This window comes from Poecilia reticulata, chromosome 16, assembly GCF_904066995.2.
Source record: "Poecilia reticulata chromosome 16, P_reticulata-male-v2, whole genome shotgun sequence".
Classification (NCBI taxonomy): domain Eukaryota; kingdom Metazoa; phylum Chordata; class Actinopteri; order Cyprinodontiformes; family Poeciliidae; genus Poecilia; species Poecilia reticulata.
This window is the reverse complement of record NC_088845.1, coordinates 18,388,224-18,409,858: the sequence shown is the minus strand read 5'-3', so window position 1 is coordinate 18,409,858 and position 21,635 is coordinate 18,388,224. Positions and strand designations below refer to the sequence as shown.

General features: G+C 41.1%; 3 protein-coding genes across 5 annotated transcripts; 2 read left to right on the top strand and 1 right to left on the bottom strand.

Annotated features, from left to right (window-relative positions):
• Positions 1–755: 755 nt before the first annotated feature.
• On the bottom strand, positions 756–6,165 carry cep72 (centrosomal protein 72). Of its 2 annotated transcripts, XR_014084003.1 has the most exons (15): positions 6,045–6,165; positions 5,721–5,848; positions 4,800–4,992; positions 4,602–4,713; positions 4,040–4,119; positions 3,899–3,957; positions 3,566–3,608; positions 3,092–3,271; positions 2,809–2,990; positions 2,616–2,709; positions 2,338–2,516; positions 2,125–2,251; positions 1,925–2,036; positions 1,354–1,480; positions 756–1,039 (listed from the first exon to the last, which is right to left on the bottom strand). XR_014084003.1 is itself a non-coding variant. In XM_081597550.1 (14 exons), exons 1-14 carry the CDS (start codon positions 6,118–6,120, stop codon positions 1,420–1,422), a joined length of 1,626 nt encoding a protein of 541 aa, XP_081453676.1. In that variant the 5' UTR covers positions 6,121–6,165; the 3' UTR covers positions 756–1,419. The 2 variants fall into 2 exon arrangements, 1 of the variants encoding a protein (XP_081453676.1); XM_081597550.1 differs by having other exon boundaries at positions 756–1,480.
• LOC145547704 (transmembrane protein 276-like) lies at positions 5,555–10,331 on the top strand. 2 transcript variants are annotated; one of them, XM_081597553.1, is made up of 3 exons: positions 5,555–5,741; positions 6,892–7,028; positions 7,285–10,331. In XM_081597553.1, exons 1-3 carry the CDS (start codon positions 5,648–5,650, stop codon positions 7,792–7,794), a joined length of 741 nt encoding a protein of 246 aa, XP_081453679.1. In that variant the 5' UTR covers positions 5,555–5,647; the 3' UTR covers positions 7,795–10,331. The 2 variants fall into 2 exon arrangements, with proteins under 2 accessions (XP_081453679.1, XP_081453680.1); XM_081597554.1 differs by lacking the exon at positions 5,555–5,741 and adding an exon at positions 6,617–6,793.
• A 201-nt stretch (positions 10,332–10,532) lies between these two features.
• LOC103478606 (kinesin-like protein KIFC3) lies at positions 10,533–21,227 on the top strand. Its single transcript, XM_017309542.2, has 20 exons — positions 10,533–10,803; positions 10,997–11,119; positions 11,340–11,433; positions 11,547–11,698; positions 11,795–12,047; positions 13,731–13,903; positions 14,162–14,227; positions 15,038–15,175; positions 15,252–15,449; positions 15,539–15,712; positions 16,309–16,456; positions 16,536–16,666; positions 16,750–16,861; positions 16,935–17,116; positions 17,203–17,307; positions 18,492–18,622; positions 18,708–18,828; positions 18,909–19,038; positions 19,145–19,374; positions 19,454–21,227. Exons 2-20 carry the CDS (start codon positions 11,018–11,020, stop codon positions 19,577–19,579), a joined length of 2,766 nt encoding a protein of 921 aa, XP_017165031.2. The 5' UTR covers positions 10,533–10,803; positions 10,997–11,017; the 3' UTR covers positions 19,580–21,227.
• The last annotated feature ends 408 nt before the right edge of the window (positions 21,228–21,635 follow it).

Here is a 21,635-nt window from a genome sequence, read left to right as displayed (position 1 = left end):
TTTTTACGTATTTAGTTTTTCTGTGTTGCTGTACCTCGTGCATGTTGTGTATATTGCATTTGATTCAGAAGCATATAGATGACAGAGGTTTTTGGGCTTTTTTTCCTCCTAAACTGCTGTGCCTGATGTGATTACAGACTACTGGTCAAACCTAAGTATTTTCTTGGTTAAAAAATAAATAAATAAAATTATGTATTGAAACTGTGGGATCATGATCAAACCTTGTATTTGCCTGCAATGACTGTATGTATTTGTACTTGTACAAAGTAAGCTGTCCTCTAATGCTACCCTATTTGTCTGTACCTTTTTTTTGTGGAAGCTACTGTCATCTGAGGCACGGTAATTACCTGATGAAAGCAGGGGTTTAATGTTTACTTACATACTCTACCAGATCTAAGGGAAAACTGCATACAACCATTTTTTTGTAAAATATTTTTCCAACATAACAGTATTGTGTGTGACACACTACCTGTAGCCTCAGCTGATGAAGAATCATGCATCGAGTGCAAAACTAGCAGCTTTTTTGGTGTTAGCTTGAGTATCTTTCTGTGTTTTTAATGCCAAATATTGTGCACCTTTAATGTGGAGGAAATATTAGTTTTTTTCTAAAAAAGAAAAAAAAAACAAAAACAAAACAACTTTTCAAGTACTATTGTGCCCCAAATGCATGCAGTGTACTAGTTTTTCTTGTTCTCAATGCCTCTAAAAAGTGTGTTCTTGATTTATATTGCATTACTGAAAAATAAATAAGCAGAAAAGATATATCCGTTTTATGGCCTTTTCAGGGGTGCTTCTGCAGCGGTCGCACCATCCGCTCAGTGACCTGTAAAATCCAGATAAAAGCCGCGGCTACATTCAGCTCGCTTCTAAGGCGCTCGGCCAAGTCTCGTATGAAGGTTTGCAGGAGGAAAGTGTTTGTGTGTGTGTGTGTGAGCGGCTCTCCGGGCCCGAGGCAGACATAAATAAAGTCACAGTGCAGCTGCAGTCCTGATGCATTCAATCCACGGCAGCGTAGAAAGCAGATGGATACACGGCTGACCTAAAAAAAAAAATAAAAAAAAAAGAAGAAAAAAAATGCAGACACAATCTTGCTACAGATCCAGGAAACACATCACGACCTTCGTAGTTTCCCCCTAAAATCATTTGTTAACATAACAGCCCTGACACGCTCTTATATACAAGCTTTCATGAATGAATTGCAGTTCTCTTAACTGTTTATATCAAGAGGACACCCCATATATAATCATTCAAAATAAAAGGACACCTCATTAAAATGCGAGCAGACTGTACACAATGTAAATGGCCTGACCTGCAGCGGTTCAAACTACACAAAAAATGACAAAAATACTGTACCTATTGCTTATATGAAGCTTGGCATAACTCTGCTTTGACATGCAATCCTGGTGTCCAAATATGGCTTTAATGTTCCGCGGTTGCCCGAAGCTCGGCAAGCAAACATTCGTTTGTAGCCACCAGGGACCTGCAGTATAAACACAGACAACAAATCACACAAAAAGAACCCAGCTTTGCTACAGTATTCCAAGGGTCGCTTATTGGGCTTTTACATGACAGACCGACAGACCGACGATACGTGGCTTTGTTAAGAACAAATGAAAACATCTGTTCAGTCCCATTTTCTCTAATTCCCCTACATAAAATCTAATGTAGCCAGAATTCAACAAATTCATAATTTTCAGTGAAGGCGTCAGAGGTTTGTTAGAGAACATTAGGGAACAAAGAGCATCATGGGAACTCAACAGACAGACTTGGGATGTGAAGGTGAAGAAGATTAAAGCCAGGTAAGCTACAAAACAATTATTCCAACCATTAGTCTGACACTTGATGTGGTTGTGTGAATGCTTCTGCTGTTTGTGCAGCGAACCCAAGTATAAACACCGACCCAGGGACGATCCCCCGTCTTTACCTGTGGCTTTCCTGAAGCATGTTTGACAGTTCTTGGAGTTTCTCGCCCTCCTGCACTTTTTTCCTGAGGCCCTCGATCTCTCTCCTCAGCTCCTCCACTTCTGTCTGAGCCTCTAAGGATGAGCAAACGCAAAGGAGTGCTTTTAGTTCAGAAAACAGCCGGAACGTGACTCACATTCATCTCTGGCAATCGCACTCCACCTCGGATCTGAGTAACCGGTGAACTTTTCATCATCGACTTCAGATACTGCCGCTCCAACTTGATGAGCTGTTTTTGCAGGGCGACATTCTCCTCCAACACGATCCTGAGCTGCTCGTTCAGTTTGCCCTGGATTAAAAGTGTCAACTTGTCAACAGCTTTCTTAAAGCTGAAGTATTGTTCGTTTTTTTTTTTTAAGAGTGGAGGCAACTTACCGCCTCTCTACGTGCTTCCTCCAGCTGGGCGGAGAGGTCACACACTTCTGCTCCGTGCTCGTTCTCTCGTGAGAGCGCTTGGAAGCGAAGCGCGTTCACATCCTGTCTTAAGGTCCTGACCTCAGCCTCCCGACTGGAAATATTGCTCTCCATCATGGAGAGGATCTGCACCGCCTGAGCTGCAGCAGCCAAAAATAGATTGGACGAGAACACATTCATCTTCTCTAGATCCTGAGATTGGATGCCGCAAATTTTTTTTTTGTTTTTGGCCGGCTCACACAGGAAGCTGTTGTTGTGATGTAGCGATCTCTCCCCCCGCCAGTGTTTGTCCACCAAATTGAGGAGCATCTCCAGGGGTTTCCTGTAACCACCCTGAGAGGGGAAAATGCAGAGACATCAGAAAATATAATTAGACGAACACGGAACAATCCGAGGCTCAGCGTACCAATTAGTACAGAGAACTGCCTAAACCTTTTTTTTCTTTTCAGCTTGTGGCTGTCGGTCGGATCTCCCTTCCGTCTTGTTAAAGCTCGAGTAGGTCAGCCTGGCCGGATGCAGTACGGGGTTAGAGTGATCTGCGAGGTTTAAACCAGAACGCAGCGGACTGGGAGGGCGAATGTCACCAAACGAAGAGCCACGGTGTTCACTTTGAGCTGGGAAAATGTGGCAAGTACGCAGTCATGAAATAAATGTTGCCGTCTGTCGACTTGTCTAAGTCTAGTGTGAAGGAGTTCACAGGAAATCAAAAACTCACCAGGATTTGCGGTAAAATGACCCCTGGCCTTGTGTCTGGTTAGGCTGGACGAGTCATTTTGTTTGTGTTTCTCAAAAACGGGGCCAAACGACACTTTTGGTCTTTCGGCTCCTTTCGGTGATGTTGAGCTTAGATTATGAGGTAACGTGTTCATCTGCGAGTCTTTTGACTCAGCAAGAGCTGGGAAATTATAAATAAGTACAAAATAAAAAAATGTTACAAACACGCTCTAGTTTAAAATAAATAAAATGGCCTCTGTCTCCCCCTAGTGGTAACTTGGACTGAACTTCACAACTCAAAGCACAACTGCTCTCGATGAGTGTTAGATTCAAAAGGATGACACATCAAAAACTGACCATTTAGATAATATATAGATAAAAGGGGAGAAAATTAGTTAAAAAGTTGCTATTGCTGCAAAACTGATATCCTGACCAAGAGTCTTCTAAGAAATAATGGATGAGTTTGAACACTTACAGTTTTTAGTGGAGGAATACCGAAGGATGGACTTGGCCAATTCCTACAAAAAATAAAATAAAATAAAATAAAATAAAATAAAATAAAATAAAATAAAATAAAATAAATATTATTAGTAAGTTAAAAAAAAGAAGTAGTAGTTAGGACTTTAACAGAAGTTACATTTATGGTACATTTCCAGACATTTTGTTAAGTTATGATAGATTTTTTGAAAATATTTCAAATGAGAAAACTTCCATGTGAACTGAAATCTCTGGAGATTTCAGAAATTTTTGCAATTTCGTTCAATAAAAGAGTTTGATGTAAAATATGGGGGTGGGGGCAACTAATCACCTTCTTTGGAGTTGAACACCGCTGCACCACAAAGTCATCTGGCTCCTCTCTTTTAGGCTCTAAATAAAGACGTCAGTTTGAAATTTAAGATAATTGTGGAAGAAGCAGATTATTATTTGCTATTAAACTTTAAAATGTTACCCTCCACTTCCTTGTAAAGAGAGTCAGCTTCCCCTTGATCTCCGGTAGTTGCTTCAACAAAATTCAACACAATATCGTTGCTGTGGGTCAGAAGAGAAAACCAGCTGGTCAAAAGGTCACAGCATCATTTTAAGCAAATTTCCAGATGGTGCGTGCAAGAAAACTAAAATGGGATTTATGAACATAATCTAAAACATACTGCCAAATCAACACAATATTTCACCACATAGAGGGCATTTCTCATAGCCCTGTATTCACCTTCGTCCCTAAATCTTGTGAAATGTTAGAGGAAAGACCGACTGCTGTCCGACTGACACAAGGTATTAACAGCAGAACTGCCAGTGATTCTGGTACAGACAATTTAGTACAATAAAAATGTTTTCATCCTCTGAATAAACACACAGTGGTCTGAGTGAGATTACGCCATTTAAAGAAAAGAATATTTCTTATAAAGCTTCTCTCATACTTGTACCAGAGGTGCTAATAAATGTACAAGATATCATGGTGGTAAGATGAAAGCAGAATTCAATTTTGTCTAGAATGTGAAGACGTCCTGCGTTACCCTAGGCCCTGCTGTCTGTCCAGGGACAAGCTGCTTTGCTGCAGAGAGGGACGTTGAGTGGAGAACTCAAGTATTGCAGCTTTGCGCTCCGTGTCTCTGACTGGGAAGTTATCTGTAAAAGAATCATCATGAATGACCGGACTCGATAAACAAATATCCAAGCCTGTGATGAGCGTGGACGCCTTGAGCATGTCTTACCAAGTTTTCGCAAGCTGGGCATGGCGTGCACCAGATGTGGTCGATAGCCCGGGCAATTTTTAGTCAAAGGGTTAAGTCTGAGGTCCAGCTCCCTTAAAGCTGGCAGTTCGTACAGCACTTGTACTTTTTCTAGGGATGGTATGCAGTTATAGTAAAGAATCAGCCTCTGCAGCTTCTTCAAGTGCTTCAACCCCTGGTTATAGAAACACAACAAACTTCAATCAGGAATAAAAAAATAGTTGGTTTTTTTCTTGTAACTAAACACCATAACTGAGGTAAGAAAAAATGAATTTAGAGGAGATGTGTGAAAGACAGGGCAACTGATATTCTATGTGAGACAGACCAAATACTTTTAACTGGGTCTTCATGTAAAGACAAACACAAAGTAGAACATGACTGTGAAGTGGAAGGAAAACGATACCTGTAGTTGCAGTTGTATTTAGGCTGAGATTAAATTACATTCTGAAAATATCAGGTGACTGCAGGAGGAAATTACTCACGTCTTATTTAAAGGTGTCAGACAAAAGGGGCTGAATATATATATGCACGTCGCACTTTTAATTTTTGTTTTGTTTTGTTTGTAAAATAACATTCTTTTCTTTCCACTTAACATTTAAGCACTATTTATTTGTGTTAGTTTGAACGGATTGAAGAAGAATAGCTTCATGAAAAAGGAAAAAGTGATACTGTCGTGTACATCAGTGTTTCCCAACCCTGGTCCTGGAGGCACATTGCCCCGCATGTTTTAGGTGTTACCTTGCTTTAGCACAGGTGATTTCAATTGACAAGTGTTTGCTAAACTGCAATCAGCTGAATCAGGCATATTAAAGCAGAGAAATATCTAAAACATGCAGGGCGGTGTGCCTCGAGGACCATGGTTGGAAAACAGTGGTGTACAGAATGAGCTGCAGAGAAACAAACCTCCAACGAGACGATGGCATTGTAAGACAGATCCAGAGATTTTAGACGGCAAAAATGATTCAGAGCACTTCCAAGATGCCCGATTTTCTCCTCATGTGTCCCTGGGAGACTCAGTGTCCGAACATCACCTGTTTAAAAAAAATATTATTTATGAAGGAAACAGTTCATGCTACGTTAGCTTTGGTTAGCTTCTTACCATCGCTCAGGCCTGGGAAAGAGCCTTATAGGTTTACGTTTTAAGCAAGACAAGCTTAAAAGTGTATAATTTACCCTCCATATTTACTAGGTTTTATAACGAGCGCTATTTAAGGGAGACCGTCTTACCAAGAAAAGGATGTTTTAACTGAAGTCTTTCACGTATCCATTGCTCTGTTAATGTTGTCAAACACACCGCCGCCATACTTTTCGAACTTTTGTTGCGTTCACGTACCGTCGGGGGAACGAGTATTTGACAATCAATTTAATAGCGAGACAAAATAATGATGAAAATGATTTAGATAAAATGTCTTTACAGATTTGCATATGTTTAAAGAACATCTAAGGTGCGCTAAGTTTTTCTAATATATTAAAATAATGCTCTGTGTAGGCAATTGTGTCAACAACAGTGACAACACTGACTCTGACCAAGACCAGTTTTGACTTTAGACATTGAGTTGTACAAATTTGTTGTATAAATTGCATCTTGCATGTCAATACCTGCTTGTTTCCTTCTCTACACATTTACTACATATCTATATCGCCGTCTATTAAAAACCTACTTAATTGCTTCTTAACACAAATAGGGAATTAGTTACTCATATAGTTGGAACTTGATACAAATAGGGATCCAGGTTTGCATGACATTACATCAGAATACAGAAAAAAAGAACTTGAGTTACTTTAAACATTGTCGGTTGTTGGTACGTGACAGACTGTTGGTGCTTCAGAAACTGGTACAGTTCAGCTTTTACGAGCAAAATTGAACGCATTCTTTTTGAGCTTGCGCACTGGGCTTAGGGCTTGACCACGTGTAAAAACAAACCGTTGATTGTTCCTGCCCGAAGAATTTGCTGTTTTATCTTCTGTTATTATCTGTAAGGAAGCCTTGTTGGTCCACATCCTGACATGTTTTAATAACTTCCGTGAAATGCGTTCATTTATATTTTCTTTGATGTTATCTGTGTGTTGCCAGTTGGCAGACTGTCGGATGTTTCCAGACGTCTATTTGCATCAGTATCAATGGCGTCCTGTGTAATGGACTGGGTCACCTCTGGTTCCAACAGTGTTTTGTGTGCAACAGCCCTACACTCCTCCTATAGACTCTTTAAGGTAGGCATAGATTTTAAGACTAAATGCAATAAAAACTTAGGACGTAACTCACTAAAACGCATTGAGTGAAGCTCTCTAAAATGAAAATGAATTTTCTCTTGTCAAAGTAACAATTCGTAGGTGGGACTTGCATTTTAAAACCTACAGACTAAGCTGTAACTATTTTCTTTCTGTCACTCTTCCTACACACGTTGTACCTGTATAAATCTACACTCGCCACATACCATGAATTTGTTCATACTGTCTTTCTCCATAGGACCACAGGGGGCCCTCTGTTGGCTTCTTCCTGCTCGGGGCCTCTGCAGCTCTTTGCCTCTTCCATGCCTCCAAGCTTCAGAGAGAAGCAGAATGGACCGGGGAGGTTCTGGCTCCGGCTTTGGTTTCCTTCGACCTCCTGTGGCTCAGTCAGGACCACAACACGGCTCGTGTTCTCCTGTGCGGCTCCTGTCTGCTTCTCGGACTCTCAGACTGGCTCTCAGGAGAGACGCTCACTGTCCTGACTCGCTGCCTCGGCCTGTCGTCTCTGTCCTGCTGCCTGACTGTGTGCCTGTTTGCAGGGAATGCGTTAGGGGCCGCAGGCGGCGTGGCCCTCAGCCTCCCGTTACTGCTGGCACAGAGGGCCGACACGGACGCTTTTTCTCCTCTGATCTCTCCACCTGCTGCAGAGGGACTTGTGAAATGTCTTCTAAAGGGGTCGTTGTCAATAGGCTGTTGGCTTTCAGCAAAAGCCCTCAACAAGTTTCTGTTGGATGTGACTGACCTATAAATACTGTATGTAAATTAGTGGTGATTTTTGCAGAGGTAAACTGTTCATTACAGGAGGTAAAGGGAAATTAAATAACCTAACTTGAGTGAATAGATTATCTAAAACAATGTACATTTTTGCCATTATAAGGTTGAACACTTTTTTCACTGCAGCAGACACTTTTTTTTGCTGCTGTAATTCACATATTCTCTGTGAGTTTTTAACACTTTGCAGCAGGGAACCTCCAGAAAGTTATCAGAGGGTTTTCCAGAAGCTGGCCTATGATATTCTTCAGATAGCACACTAATACCAGAATTCACAACATCATTTCAGGAATTCAACTACAGTGGTTTTATGCATATTTATTCACAATCTTTTCATTTAATAACATTATGTTATCTGCTCTGTGTTTTTGTATACTTAAGGTTATCTTTAAGTAATGTTTACAACCTGTTAAGAGATCATTTGGGTATTAATATTGTAGAATTTAAATGTATAATATTGTAACTAATCAATTTTTAAGATGCCTTTTATATCTAATATCCTGAGAAAATAGTTTGAAATGAGCTCAAAATGTTTTTGGAGGATAAATGTATTGATGACAACATTTAGTTGGGCATTAAACCTTTAAAAGGCCCTTTTTTTCAAGCGTGTGAAAAGACATTTGAAGTGTTGATTTGGGAAACTCTGCTATGATAGTGTTGTGGATCTGAGTGGTGCTTTTTAGACTACAGATTACCACATTTACATATCCAGTTTCATTTTTATTTTCTTATTTTTTTGCGTTCATATTTCACTGTTTTGTTTTTATTATAAATGCAGAGATCAGTTTGATCCCTTGGTAGCAAGATAAAGAAATCAGGTTTGCCCTAAAGCTTTTGCACAGTATTATTTAGTTTGCATGAGCTGAAGCTAAATAAGTAGATCTAATTGATGTTTCGCTAATTAACATTTTTTAAAAACTAGGACGTCTGTTGGAAAGCAGTCCCTTGCAGTAAGTCCATTGTTTTAATACCAGATATTATTTTAGTGAAATTTGCTGAAACTAAGTCAGACTTCATTTGAATATCAAGTGAGCTGAGATTGAATAAAAACTTATCACCAGTGTGATAATTCCCAGCAGTGAGTTCAAATTCTCAGTTGTTTTGTTGCAGTGATAAAAACTGAAAAAATGTAGAAGTTGCAGGTAAAAGTCAAAATATTCTTTTGTCGTGTTTTCTACGTTTCTATCCGTTTTGCTTAATTCTTGTCATGTTGGTGTTGATGTCTGTTTTTGCCTGCTTGTGTTTTTATTTTGGACTGAGGCAAGCAGAAACACCCTTCGCTTCCAGAGTTTAGGAAGCCGCCTTTGCTGTGCAGCCTCAGCACTATCCATGTCCGAAATATCTGCAGTGGTCAAAGCTCTAACTTCGTCTCCGTCATAGTTTGATGCTCGTTACATCTCTGTTTTGCAGTGAGCTACAGGAAAAGATGCTGCAGCTTTTCTCCCAGGGTTTCAGGAGAGTGAAACTGGTTCACTGCAGTATATGTAAAACATCTGTGGCTCCAATCCAAACTCTGAGGGGAATGGTAGAAATAGTTTTTCCTTTTAGCTTTCTAAGTCATTTGGGGACATTATTGGTCCTAAAGACAAATGTTTATAGAGTTGCCTGTTTTGTTCCTTTCTTTCTTTTTTTTTTTTACTGTCTAAAAATGTATATATTTCAGAAGTAATTGATCTTCTGAACAAGCTGCTGTATTGCAATCACAAAACTTCAGTATTTTTCATCAGGGATTTTCCAACGTTGCTCTGGTTGTATGTTTGGGGTCGACCTTCATCAGATGAAGGTCGACCCCATCAGATGAAGGTCGACCTTCATCCTCGCCCCAAGGCTTCTGCTGCTTCAGCTGCAGTGTTAGTTCTCCACCTCACATTGCATTTACTTGCAGAACTAAAATTTGAATGTTTGCTGTGTTGGATCCATCCATCCATACATTTTCTGCCGCTTATCCGGGGTCGGGTCGCGGGGGCAGCAGCAGTGTTGAATCTTTCAGATCAGATTTTGTTGAGTGTGCAACCGACAGTTGTTGCGTTAAATTCTGCCACGAGTTGTGGATTTCTGCAGCTCCTCCAGAGTAACCAGGGGCTTTTTGAATGCTCTTCTTGTTTAGCCTGTCAGTTTCAGTGGGCGGCTGTTTTTGGTGGGTTTTCTGTTCTGTGCTCTTTCCATTTTCAGATGATGGATCAAACAATTCTTAATGAGACATTCAGAGCTTTGAATGTAGTTTTACAACCAAACTCCTCTATAAATCTCATCATAACATTTATTAATTCAGAAATTTAATGGTATATATTTATTAAAAAGGGCACTTTCATTTAGTTTCAATTTGATTTAGGGCTGTACAAGTAAAGGGCACTGAATACATATAAAAAAAATAGTTTTTTGTTTTTTTTCAAATTTTATCTATTACTTGAAAACTGTTTTTTTCCCCCTTTACATTTTATAATCATGTACTACTCAATATTAGCCTAACTAACAAAATACCAGTAAAAGACAATAAAGTTTGTGTAATCTGCATTCTTTAAGAATCATTTTTGTTCAGCAACTTTTCGCGACTTTGTTTCACTACTCACCCGCTTAAAATCAGCAACCTGCAATGTTTGTTTATTTCACATACTCAGAAGAATGAAATGAATCACCTCTTCCTTCTCTACCTAGTCAGGCCAGCGTTGTCATCATCGGCTCTATCACCCCATTCTCTCCATGAAACCTGTCTGCATCTGCAGCTGCACCACTGCAGCGGCTCAGGAAGCAGCACTGAGCATGCTCCGTGGAGCCGCAGCTTGTGGATGGAGCAAAGTGGAGAGAAGGAGAAAAGGATGAGGAGAACAGAATGAGCCTGGCGGTGCAGGGATCTTCCAGCAGCTCCCGAGAAAAGGAGCTGCACGGGAGGAGTTGGGATTGACAACACAGATGGAGCGTGAAATTGGAATACGAAGGGCTGGAATCACAGGCTTCCGTTATCGGGAGGGCGAAGTCGTTTGATGAGGTACAGAAGACAATTAATTCAGCTGGATGAAATGGAAATAGAGAAATGCTTGAAAAATGCATCATAAAAAAAAAAAATCTCAACATGCATATTTAGATGATCGGTTTCTCCGTTTTAAGATTAAGTTTGATATTTTTATGCCTTCCATCAGTTTCAAAATAACTAAATCAGCAGGTTCATTTATCATTTGCAGGAGCTCTCTAACGGAGTGGAGATGTACGCCTTCTATTCGCTTTTAGTCTACATCTTCTACACTGTCTTCAGGAAGGAGGAAGAGGAGGAAGCCTTGGATGAAGCCTGCGGAGCTTCCCCAGATGTGAGTCTAGCCACATCATTTTGCATCCTCAGAGATTTTCTGCTCAGATATTTTTGGAAACATCAATCAGGCCACAGGTTGCCTCATAGTGCTGGATTTTTATTGCATGTAGTTGTGCGCATGTCGGGATTTGGAATATGTGTTTCTTTTGTTAAAAACATGTGCGTGTGTGTGTGTGTTTTGTGTCTGTTACCGTCTGACCCTCGAATACGATGCACAGGAGCCAGGACCTGTTTCCATGGAAACAAGGAGCAGGAGACGAGATGGCCACGCCTCCAGAACAAAAAAATCTTGTGCTCGATTTAGTGAATCAAGTGAGTTCATGAGAAAGAAACCATGCATGCCCTACACAAGGAGTTCCCACTTACGCTTTAAATATTTAGCGCAAACAGTCCTTCATTCTGTTGCTCTCCTAATGTTTGACCAGGCAGCAGCAGTGACAGTGACGAACTGAGCGATGAAGATGAGGATAATCCCCCAGACGTCCCAGCCTGCACTCCTCTGGCAGCTTTTCTGTCTTTCAAACAGGAGACTGAGAAGAGGAGAGCCTCTCAGGTTCAGCTGGAGGCAACAGGAAAGGTATCGAACACTCAATGCAGAAGGCTAACATAAAATCACCCCCCCAACCCCCCACCAGGTCGATAAACTTGAAGGATGTGTTTCCTCATCAAACAGTTGGCCGAGTCTCCCCTGGTGGCGGTGATGTCCCACTTGCTAAGCTTTCTGGAGCAGTACTCCCACTTCCAGCAGCTGCAGCAGCAGGCCGACCAGTACCGGCTCCAGCTGAAGAGGCACCGCGTCCATCACCGCCGTCAGATGAAGACTCTGCGGGCCTCCTACCGCCAGCGCATCAGAGACAAGAACAGCATCATAAGCAGCCTGGAGGAGGCCATCAGTCAGCAGCAGAGTCCCAGCCCCCTGAGCGAGGGTGAGACAGAGGGGTGAGGGGGGATGGGTGAGACGTTATCACTTCCATGCTGCGAAGGGATCGTGGAAAAAAAAAGACAGATGTAAAGGTCATAGTCTTTGTTGAAAATACTACCTCTTTGAATTGTTCCATCTGATTTAGGTCACTCGTTGAATCAGTAAATGCCAACTCTCGCTTGTTTTGAAATTTTCCAGTACTCTAGACGTGCGTTCAGTTTGAACTTGTGCCACTGTAGTTTGCTCAAGCGGCTTCTTTCGTCCTAACTGATGAGCGAAGGGAAGCTTTTCTTATTTTTTTCCTGTTTGTGTTGACTGGAATGACGGTGATGGTACATCTGTACATTTTTTGTAACATCTGAGACACGAGTAAAGCAAATAAGGATTAGATTTGAAAGATGTTTTTCAGCAGCTGTGTTGTCACAAGAACCAGCCCAGCCCCGTGGTTCTCAGAGCCTGTCTGTACCTGCTGTGATTCAGATGTAACCACAGACTGGTTGTCTGACCTCAGATCAGAAACCCTAAGCAGCGCTCATAGAAACCCTAAGCAGCGCTGCAGCTTGTTAACAGGTGCATGAATATGCAGCTCCCCGAATGAGCAAATTTGTCTCAGTTTTACAGATAAATGTAAGAGGACCTCATGACTCCCCCGAGTTGCTGGATCTCAGCTGTGCTGACGTGAATAAAACATGTCTGCTGATGCTGTTTAAACTGGAGCAAATGGAGTTACAAGGTCTGGCACATGCAGGGGTAGCACGTGTAAACGTGTCGAGATAAAAATAGCCTGAGGTCCCGGTGGCCACAAGGCTATTCTGTTTGTTTCTCTCTCTTTTTTATAGGTTTATTACAAAATGCAGGTCTGAGTGGTACTGTGTATCATGAATATGCAGGATGTTAGCCAATATGGCTGGGTTACAACTGCTTAGGCTGTTTTCTATTTAGCTCACAAAAGTTTTACAAATACATTTATTGGTTTAAAAATAATTTTTACCCATAATTTGAAGCTGCTACCTTAAAATTTTACAGTCCTGTTTAACTCCGTCTGCAGATTTCTTTGCGAAACCCCTCCACAAGGACAAACCTGACATGCAATGTTGATAAAATTTGCATAAAGTTGCAAAATGAAAATAGGAGACGACAGAGCCTGGTAAATCACTGAGGCGGAGGAAAAGTGATGGAAGCATTGTTAGTCATGCTGCTTCAGCTCTGGGTGGAGAGCAGGGTGGTTTTAAAAAGGTTTGCTGAGTTGCACTATTATAATTCATGTCTTTAAATTTGCATCTCAGGATGGGAAGTAGAACACGAGCACAATGATGTCAACGGTAGTGCACGGTGACTACAGATGCAAAAAAATAAACCAAAAACATTTGGTCCATTTTCAATGGTAATAAATATTAGATTTACACGTGAGCTTTTCTTCATGCCGTGGAAATATTAGGGAAATGAAGAGATGGCTCTGAGTAAAAAAAAAAAAACACAAACTGTAAAAAATGTCTTTACACACACAGGAATGTTTCGCATGATCAATCATATTACAAAAAAAACAAAAAAACAAAGAATTTGAATGAATGCAAAAAGCTAATTTTATTTTAATAAATTCATTGCTGCAGTTTTTGCCCTAAGAACATCATTGGGATTAAATTGCTGACAGTGCTGGATGTCGTTGGTTTTGTCTCCTGTCTTCCAGGCGAGTGCAGCAGTGATGTGGGGAATCCAGCTGGTCTCCACCGACTGGTGGAGTCCCTGTACGGGCTGCAGGGGGAGAGGAGCAAACTGAGGGGAGAGCTGCGTCTGCTGCACTCACAGCTGGAGCAAAAAGAACGAGACAGGCATACCCGCATACAGGCCTTTCAGCAGCAGGTACATAGCCGGGGTTATTTTTGCGCCCATGTATTGTAAAAGCAGACCATCAAAGCTGTAATTTTCATTCTGACATTTTGCACGAGTGCCACTTCTATTTAACGTAAGCAGAGAAATTCGTTTTAGATGTGAAATATTCCCAAATGATAAGAGGCTAGTGCAAACATTTCACATTCTTCTACTGATAATAGAAAAAAACAAGTCTTCATTCTGACACATCTAATCCAATTTTCAAATTGCTTTCATTTTCTTTTATAGATTGATGAGCTGAAGAGCTGCATAGAGGAGCGTGAGGAGGAGCTGTCGAGACTGAGAACAGCCACTGTGAGTCCTGCAAGCCATTGACTGAGTCATTCATCGAGTGTATGTCACTTTTCGAGCAATCAGCAGAGCAGCTCCGTTATAAAACTAGCTCCGTAAATGTCAAGCAGCACCCAGCTCTTACAACGAAAAGAAGGAAACGAAATACATATTGGAAATAAATATAACAGTTGATGCTATGCTTATTTGATCTACCATTTTTTTAATCATCTTTGAATTTTGACAGAAAAAACTAAGTTAACTATGCTTTCATCAGTATATTATTGCATATTAATTATAAGATGAATAAAATTGTGAAGTTAACAAATAAACCATGATCATCCATTGGCTTTGCAGGATTTGATTATTTTTCTCTTCAATTAAATTTGAAATGTTTATAAGCTTTTACATTGTCTTTATTCAACTGAAATGTGCCTTTTTTCACATTAGTTCTCATTTTTGCTTTCACAAATATACAGTTTCCATTTATGTCATATTTATTCTGTCTGATCTGAATAAACATTGAGACACAGCTTGGAGCCTTAAACATCATTTTTAGCAAGATAAAGGTCTCTCAGTCCTAAAAACCTAAGCATATTTACATTGACTACACAGCATGCATTTATGATGTCTTTGATTTTACATACTGTGGCTCTGCAATGGACTGTGATATTCTTATTATATAATTTAAAGAAGATTTCCAACATAAAAGTGTATCAGAATCAAACTATCTCTTCAGCTTTATTAAAATTCACTTCTAACATCTTGTCAGATAACAAAACCAATGAGCGCCAGTGTTCGTTCTTTTCATTTTGTTGTTTACTTCACCCTCAGGGAGCCACGGACTCCGAGAAGCGAGTTCTCTGTCTGTCGGCTGAGAACGAGAGCCTGAAGCAGAGCCTGAGCGTCACACAAGGCCTCCTGCAGCAGCTGTCGGCCATCCCGTCTCAGTCCAACACCATGCTCATCAAGGTGAGAGGCTGAAGTTCTGCTCCGAGCTCAACCCGCCGTTAACACGCACGCGACGTGCTTCGTTTTTACACGACAGGAGAACGAGAACCTCCGTGGCCGAGTTCAGCAGCTGGAGTCGTCCCTGCAGCAGCGGGCCGAGCAGCTCTCGCAGCTGGAGAGGAAGAGTGAACACAGGGAGTGGAGAAGAGGAGAGGAGCTGAGAAAACGGGAAGACAGAGTGAGGGAGCTGGAGCTGGAGCTGAATAAGGAAAGAGGGAAGGAGCCAGTTGTGAAGGTGAACCATCTCAACGGGCTTGTTGACGGATTCCAGAGGGACTCGGATATATTCATACGATCCTGAAAAGACGTAACTCTTCTCTGCAGTACGTCACGCAGACAGTGGAGGTGGAATCGCCGGCCACAGTGAAGCAGCTGACCAAAGCCAGACAGAGGAACGAGGTGCTGTCTGAAAGGCTGTCCAGTCAGAATGAGAGGTGCAGACAGCTGGAGGACCAGATCAGGAAGTCAGATGAATATAGCTGCAACCTGCAGCACAAGGTAAGAACTAAAGGTTTCAACTTTCAGGATGATTTTGCTTTGAATCCCTTGGTTTGTTGGAGAACACGGATGACCATAAAGTTTCATGGAGGTTTTTTTAGTGCAGGGATAACTCATAAAACAATGTCAGCGTTATGCATTAAACATTGTAGAAGGCTCCAAAATACTTGAGACGAGGTCAAAGGATTATATTGAAGCAGCAACCTTAAGCATACAGTTTAGACTAAATCTTTATGTATTAGAATGGCCCAGTCAAAGCCCACTCTTACATCACTGCCCGATTCCCAATTATGCACTACTTTGTATGCGCCCGTCACATAAAATTCAAGTTCATTGTATTAATTTGGTAAAAATGCCAAGTAGTTTTACAAGCTCCTGCACATTTTGAACATCACTCGTTTAGTTTTTATCTACATTACCGATAGCTATAAGCCCTTAAAACCGTTGATGTTTAGAAATAATTTAAAGTCAATGTTATAAACCGCCGATCCGACGACAGAAAAATAAAAGTTCTACCCTCTCGTTCTATAACAAACACAGTCACTGTAAATATAAAGCTAACAGGCCGACAAACTGTTGTGATAAAATATTTACAGATTGCAGCATACGAACGAGAAATCAGTCACCTGCGAGAGGAACTGCTGAAGGAGATCGGCCACTTGGAGGAGAGGAAAGAGGAGGCCGTGAAGGCTGCTGCCAGCTGCTCCGCTGAACACTTTCAGAACCTGCAGGACCAATTCTTCAGTCAGTCGCTTCTGCTGCTGCTCACAAGACGCTCTGCTTAGTCAAAGAATATTTCTTCACGCCTTACTTTCTCTCTCAGCTTTGCAGAAGCGTCTAACAGCTCTCCCTCCAACCCTGTGCTCCATGAAGACAGACTACGCCAGTCTAAGGAGTCAGGTTCGGAACTTCTCCGAGTTTTACGGTGCAGCTATCAGTGAAGCCAAAAAGCAGGTAATTCAGGCCTGAACTCTTGCATTTTGACGGAAGGAAACGTCAGATTTCTGGGATTCCACGCCGTGCTTTCTCTTTGGTAGATCTCAGCAGCTATCAGTGAGATGTCTGAAGCCAACAAGGACCTTCTGGAGAAGTACAGGAAGGAAGTGGCCCTGCGCAGGAAGCTCCATGAGCAGCTGGTGGAGCTGAAAGGCGAGGAAGAGTCACGTTTGCTCCGGCAAATATAGGCAGATTGTTTGCTCACCGAGCCTTCGCTCCGTTTCAGGCAACATCCGTGTGCTGTGCCGGGTCAAGCCCGTGCTGAAGGAGGACCAGCACGAGGAAGGTCAGTCCGTTGTCGTGACCACGGACCCCAACAACGAGTCCTCCCTCGCCGTGTTGAGCAAGGGGAAAGGTCGCAGCTTTGAGCTGGACAAGGTCTTCCAGCCACATGCCACACAGGAAGAGGTAGTGGGAAAGACAAAGATTTGAAGAACACGTTACTGCGACATGACCTCTGACCCCACACCTCACTCTTGGTTTGGTTTGAACAGGTCTTTCAGGAGATTGAACCTCTTGTGACGTCCTGCATTGATGGCTACCATGTCTGCATATTTGCATACGGGCAGACAGGCTCTGGAAAAACCCACACCATGGAGGTAAACACTAGTTTTATAGCATGGCTGCAACTAACAAAGGTCATTTGTTGAGATAATAATGGCACATTTTTTAATTAGACGCATGTATTGTAATTTATTACTACATTTGTTTGTGTTTTAAAAAAAAGATTATTCTTGTGTTCAGAGCCGACAGCATAAGCAAACAGAATGGTTGGTCTGGTTGCTTTTACAACGTAAAAGCAGATTTATGAGATGACATATTATTGATAATAGTTAATATTTAAGCAAATGATAACTATTTTAAATATATTAACCTACACTATTTTCCCAAAAATAATTGCTCATCTATCTTCAAACATCTGAATTAGACACAGTAGCCATAGAGTTTATTAAAAACGTTCTGGTTTTCACAAGATTAAGGAAAAAAAATCATTACGACGACATTTATATCTCAATAAAACCAAAAAGTAATAAATGTTGTTAGAGTAAAACAGAAATAGTTGTTGGGATTTTTAGATGTCGTCCAGAAGGAACAGGATTGAGAAGGAGAACAATAGCGAGCTCCTTTATGCATTTTCATCAAGCTGTAATGTATTTTTTATATCTCATTTAAATGAGAAACTTTCTCATCATAAAAAGATATAAAACTCATTATAACGAGAAAGTTTCTTTTTTTCCAACAAGTCTTGCATCTCGTTATGAGATAGTGCTCCTGAATTTATTTCTAATCACTTCTGTACTTATATAATCCTGATTTTACTTTTTTTTTAAATTAGGAAAAGGCAAAAAAAATGTAAATAAATATTTAATTATTATGATTATTTTTTAAATAATTTTTTAAAAATCTAAACGACAAAAGAACATTTTATTTGTGAAGCCACAGCACAATATTGTTTTTTCCTGTTTGGTTTTAGTTTTGTGCCTTTGTTCTAAGTGTAGATTCACTCTTACCAACAGAACAGCTGAATTTATGAATGAATAACTTTACCCAAGTTGTTCTTTTCCTGCTCAGTATTTTAAGGCGAAACTTTAACTTAGCACTTTTCCTTCCTATAAAATTAACTGCCTCTCCATGAGTTTCTCATGACTGAAAAGTTGCAGATGCCAATCGCCATAAAGCCACTTTTGATCGTGAAGAAATCAAAAGTGGCTGTAAAAATGCCGGCTGTGTTACTATGTCAAGATCCAGCAACATGATATTATGGCCACTTCCTGTTATCCAGGGCAGCGTGGAAAACCCAGGAATCAACCAGCGAGCTCTGAAACATCTCTTCAGTGAGATCGAAGAGAGAAAGGACATGTGGTCCTACACGGTCACAGTCAGCTCTGTGGAGATTTACAATGAGGTGCTGAGGTACAGATGCTGCTTTTTAGCTGGAGGTGACATATTGTAACGTATATTGTGACAAAAAAGGGGTTAAGTGCGGTTTGTCTTTCAGAGACCTGCTGAGTAAGGATGGAGAGAAGTTGGACATAAAGATCAACCCGGATGGAACGGGACAGCTGCACGTTCCAGGCCTCAGGGTGATAGAAGTTAGGAACTTTCAGCACATTAAGAAGGTGGGACGATCTACCGTTTTAATCACCATTCGTGAAAACATGACTGATCTAACCAGCTTTTTTAAAAATTGTTTTTAAAGATTTTAGCCACAGCTCGTAGGAACAGGATCACTTTTGGCACTCAGATGAACCAGCACAGCTCACGCTCCCACGCTCTGCTGTGCATCACCGTCCAGGGTACTGACCTTGCCTCTGGCTCCAAAACCACCGGTCAGTCACGCATTTTTTTTATTTTTTTCCTTCTCAGCACAAACTGTCAGGAGTTTTGTCTTTCAAAGGCAAATCAATTCTGTGAATTTCACCCTTTGTCGCTCAGGTAAGATGAACCTGGTGGACCTGGCTGGCTCAGAGCGGGTCTGGAAGTCCGGAGCCGAAGGGGAGCGGCTGAAGGAGGCCCAGAACATCAACCGCTCCCTGCTGGCGCTCGGGGACGTCATTCAGGCTCTTCGGGGTCGGCACACCCACATCCCCTTCAGGAACTCTCGCCTTACCTACTTGTTACAGGACTCCCTGGGCAAAGGCAGCAAGACCGTCATGGTGGTGCAGGTAAGAGGAATCCTTAAGCCCATCCGTCGTCAGCCGATTCTTACAGCGTCACTAACCGAGTTAAATCATTCCACCGAAGGTGTCTGCGCTGGAGAGCAACGTGGGCGAGACGTTGTGCTCTCTGAAGTTCGCTCAGCGGGTTTGTAAAGTGGAGCTGGGTCCTGCAGCCAGGAAGATTGAATCTGGCGGAGGCCAGTGTGACTGACGGCCTTGAATCCACCACAGTAGTCCTACAGTATTAAAGCACCTGGCAAAAAGTTTTCACACTGTGAATTTTTCCTCATTATGTAATGTTACAGCATTTACTGTATTTTATTGGAGTTTTATTTGATAAGATCAGCATAGGGTGGTGCATAATTGTGAAGTGCGTCTGTAAAAGATGCACATTTTGCAACTGTGCTGCATGCATGTGTACTTTAGCCTCCAACAGGAAATACTTTACAGAGCTAGTTCTGCTGTATGTACACCAGCGAGGCTTTGGGGTACGTCGAAAGACGTACACAAAATATGCCAGGCTCAGTCTTTGCAGCTATGAACATCAATTTTCAGGTTTTGCCACAGATTTTTAGTAATTCTCATTGACGAGGCCATTTTAGCACGATTATGGTTTAATCTATGCAACGCATCGTCTCTTGGCCCCTGCTGTGTAGCTAATGCTGTCTTTGCTCATCAGTTTAGGTGAACAGCAATGTCTTGGAAGATCTTTACATATTTGTAACCTAAACCTGCTTTAATCATCTCCTCAAACTCATCCCTTGAGATTAAGTTACTGTGGTAGACTGAATCTGTGACGTATTTAAAACATATTGAAACCCGAGGCTTAATTTTCTGCTCCTTCAAAATGATGCACTATCATGTGTTTGTCTGTCACATAAAACCCCAATAAACAATGAACATTTTTGCAGTTCCAATGTGGAAAAGCTTATAAGGAGTATGAATACTTTGCAGGCAGTCTCACCTTTATCCCCACCAGCTACTTTCAAGTATCCACAGGATCAGCCGCAAACTTGATTAAGGGCTAAATCTGTGGAGGTCTGCAGTTTTGAGGTCAAGTTTTTTTCCTCTCCGCCATATTCGGTAAAAAACCCTTTATCATTAGTTGACCTGCATGCAGTCAGGAATATTTATTCTGCCTCTCTTTCTCTCTCGGCTGAAAAACCCGATGCTTCCTTGAAATGCTGTTTGTTTTTATTGTATAGGAGAATCTGGGATTAATCACAACCTCGGTGATCGTCACACTGTTTAGAGCCGTGTCACGGTACACCCCGATTCAGAATCACAATATCAGCACTTTAGTTTGTGCACCTTTTGCCACCCATCTTGCTGTAGATGTCTGTAGACCGTGTCATTGCTGATGTAACATATTTTGAAGCTGTAGTGAGTAGAAACAGCTAAATTATGAGCTGCAGGTACATTTAAGACCCATATTTGTGTCGTTTCTGTGAAAAACTCAAAAAGCAGTGACTGAAAGCTTAGATTCGCCTTGATCATTTGCCTTTACAGATGCGAACAGAGGTTGTTTTGAGGGGAGCTTGTGGCCTTTGTCTGAAATGAACTGTGCAATGACTCCCGACGCAGGTGGAGTGGGCCTAGAGATAGAAGATGCACTTTATTGTGAAAGAGCAGCATTTCAGTTCGGCTTGCAACGGAGGTCACTGGTGAATGTTTCACAAAATACTGAAAGCTTATTTATTGCTCATATGTGTTCATCGGTTTTTAATCCACCGAATCGAAATGTGCTTTTGATTCTAATGTAGCAAAACATCATGTAGCAGTTCCTATCAGGAGGTATTTCAGTGGTAGAGAGTGAATCTTCAGGTAATTTTCTGAATAAATGTGTACAGTAATTAAAATGTGTCTGTGTGTTCAGAAATGAGTGATTAGTAAAAAATGTAGCAAAACTCCAAAAAATATGTACACTTTGCCACTTTTTCATTATAGTTGTGTTTAAGTTTTTTGTATCAATATTCTCATTTTATTGTATATTTACTTTTAAACCAGGGAATATTATTCCTGTTTCTTTTCCCTCAATTTTTTTTTAAAAATGTATAAACAATATTTTAAATGTTAGACATTTTCCATCAGGTATTAAATGCAGAAACTGGAAAAACTGAAAAGATGAACGGATGGATAAACAGACGTATGATCAAGTTCAGTTATTTACTGGCTGGATGGACACAGATAGATGGAGAAATAGAAACAGATGGACACATCAATAGAAGAATGAATGGAAAAGATGAATGAATAGGCAGATTAATGAA

Excerpts from the sequence above, each read along its gene's own strand:
- LOC145547704 (XM_081597553.1), top strand. The coding sequence starts at position 5,648 with ATGCAGGGCGGTGTGCCTCGAGGACCATGGTTGGAAAACAGTGGTGTA. Across the intron at positions 5,742-6,891 it reads TCCAACGAGACGATGGCATT|TTGGCAGACTGTCGGATGTT; the intron begins GTAAGACAGATC and ends GTGTGTTGCCAG. Across the intron at positions 7,029-7,284 it reads CCTCCTATAGACTCTTTAAG|GACCACAGGGGGCCCTCTGT; the intron begins GTAGGCATAGAT and ends CTTTCTCCATAG.
- cep72 (XM_081597550.1), bottom strand. The coding sequence starts at position 6,120 with ATGGCGGCGGTGTGTTTGACAACATTAACAGAGCAATGGATACGTGAA. Across the intron at positions 5,849-6,044 it reads GTTAAAACATCCTTTTCTTG|GTGATGTTCGGACACTGAGT; the intron begins GTAAGACGGTCT and ends TTTTTTAAACAG. Across the intron at positions 2,517-2,615 it reads TCACAACAACAGCTTCCTGT|CTCAGGCGGTGCAGATCCTC; the intron begins GTGAGCCGGCCA and ends TGGCTGCTGCAG.
- LOC103478606 (XM_017309542.2), top strand. The coding sequence starts at position 11,018 with ATGTACGCCTTCTATTCGCTTTTAGTCTACATCTTCTACACTGTCTTC. Across the intron at positions 17,117-17,202 it reads CACATGCCACACAGGAAGAG|GTCTTTCAGGAGATTGAACC; the intron begins GTAGTGGGAAAG and ends TGGTTTGAACAG. Across the intron at positions 17,308-18,491 it reads GAAAAACCCACACCATGGAG|GGCAGCGTGGAAAACCCAGG; the intron begins GTAAACACTAGT and ends CCTGTTATCCAG.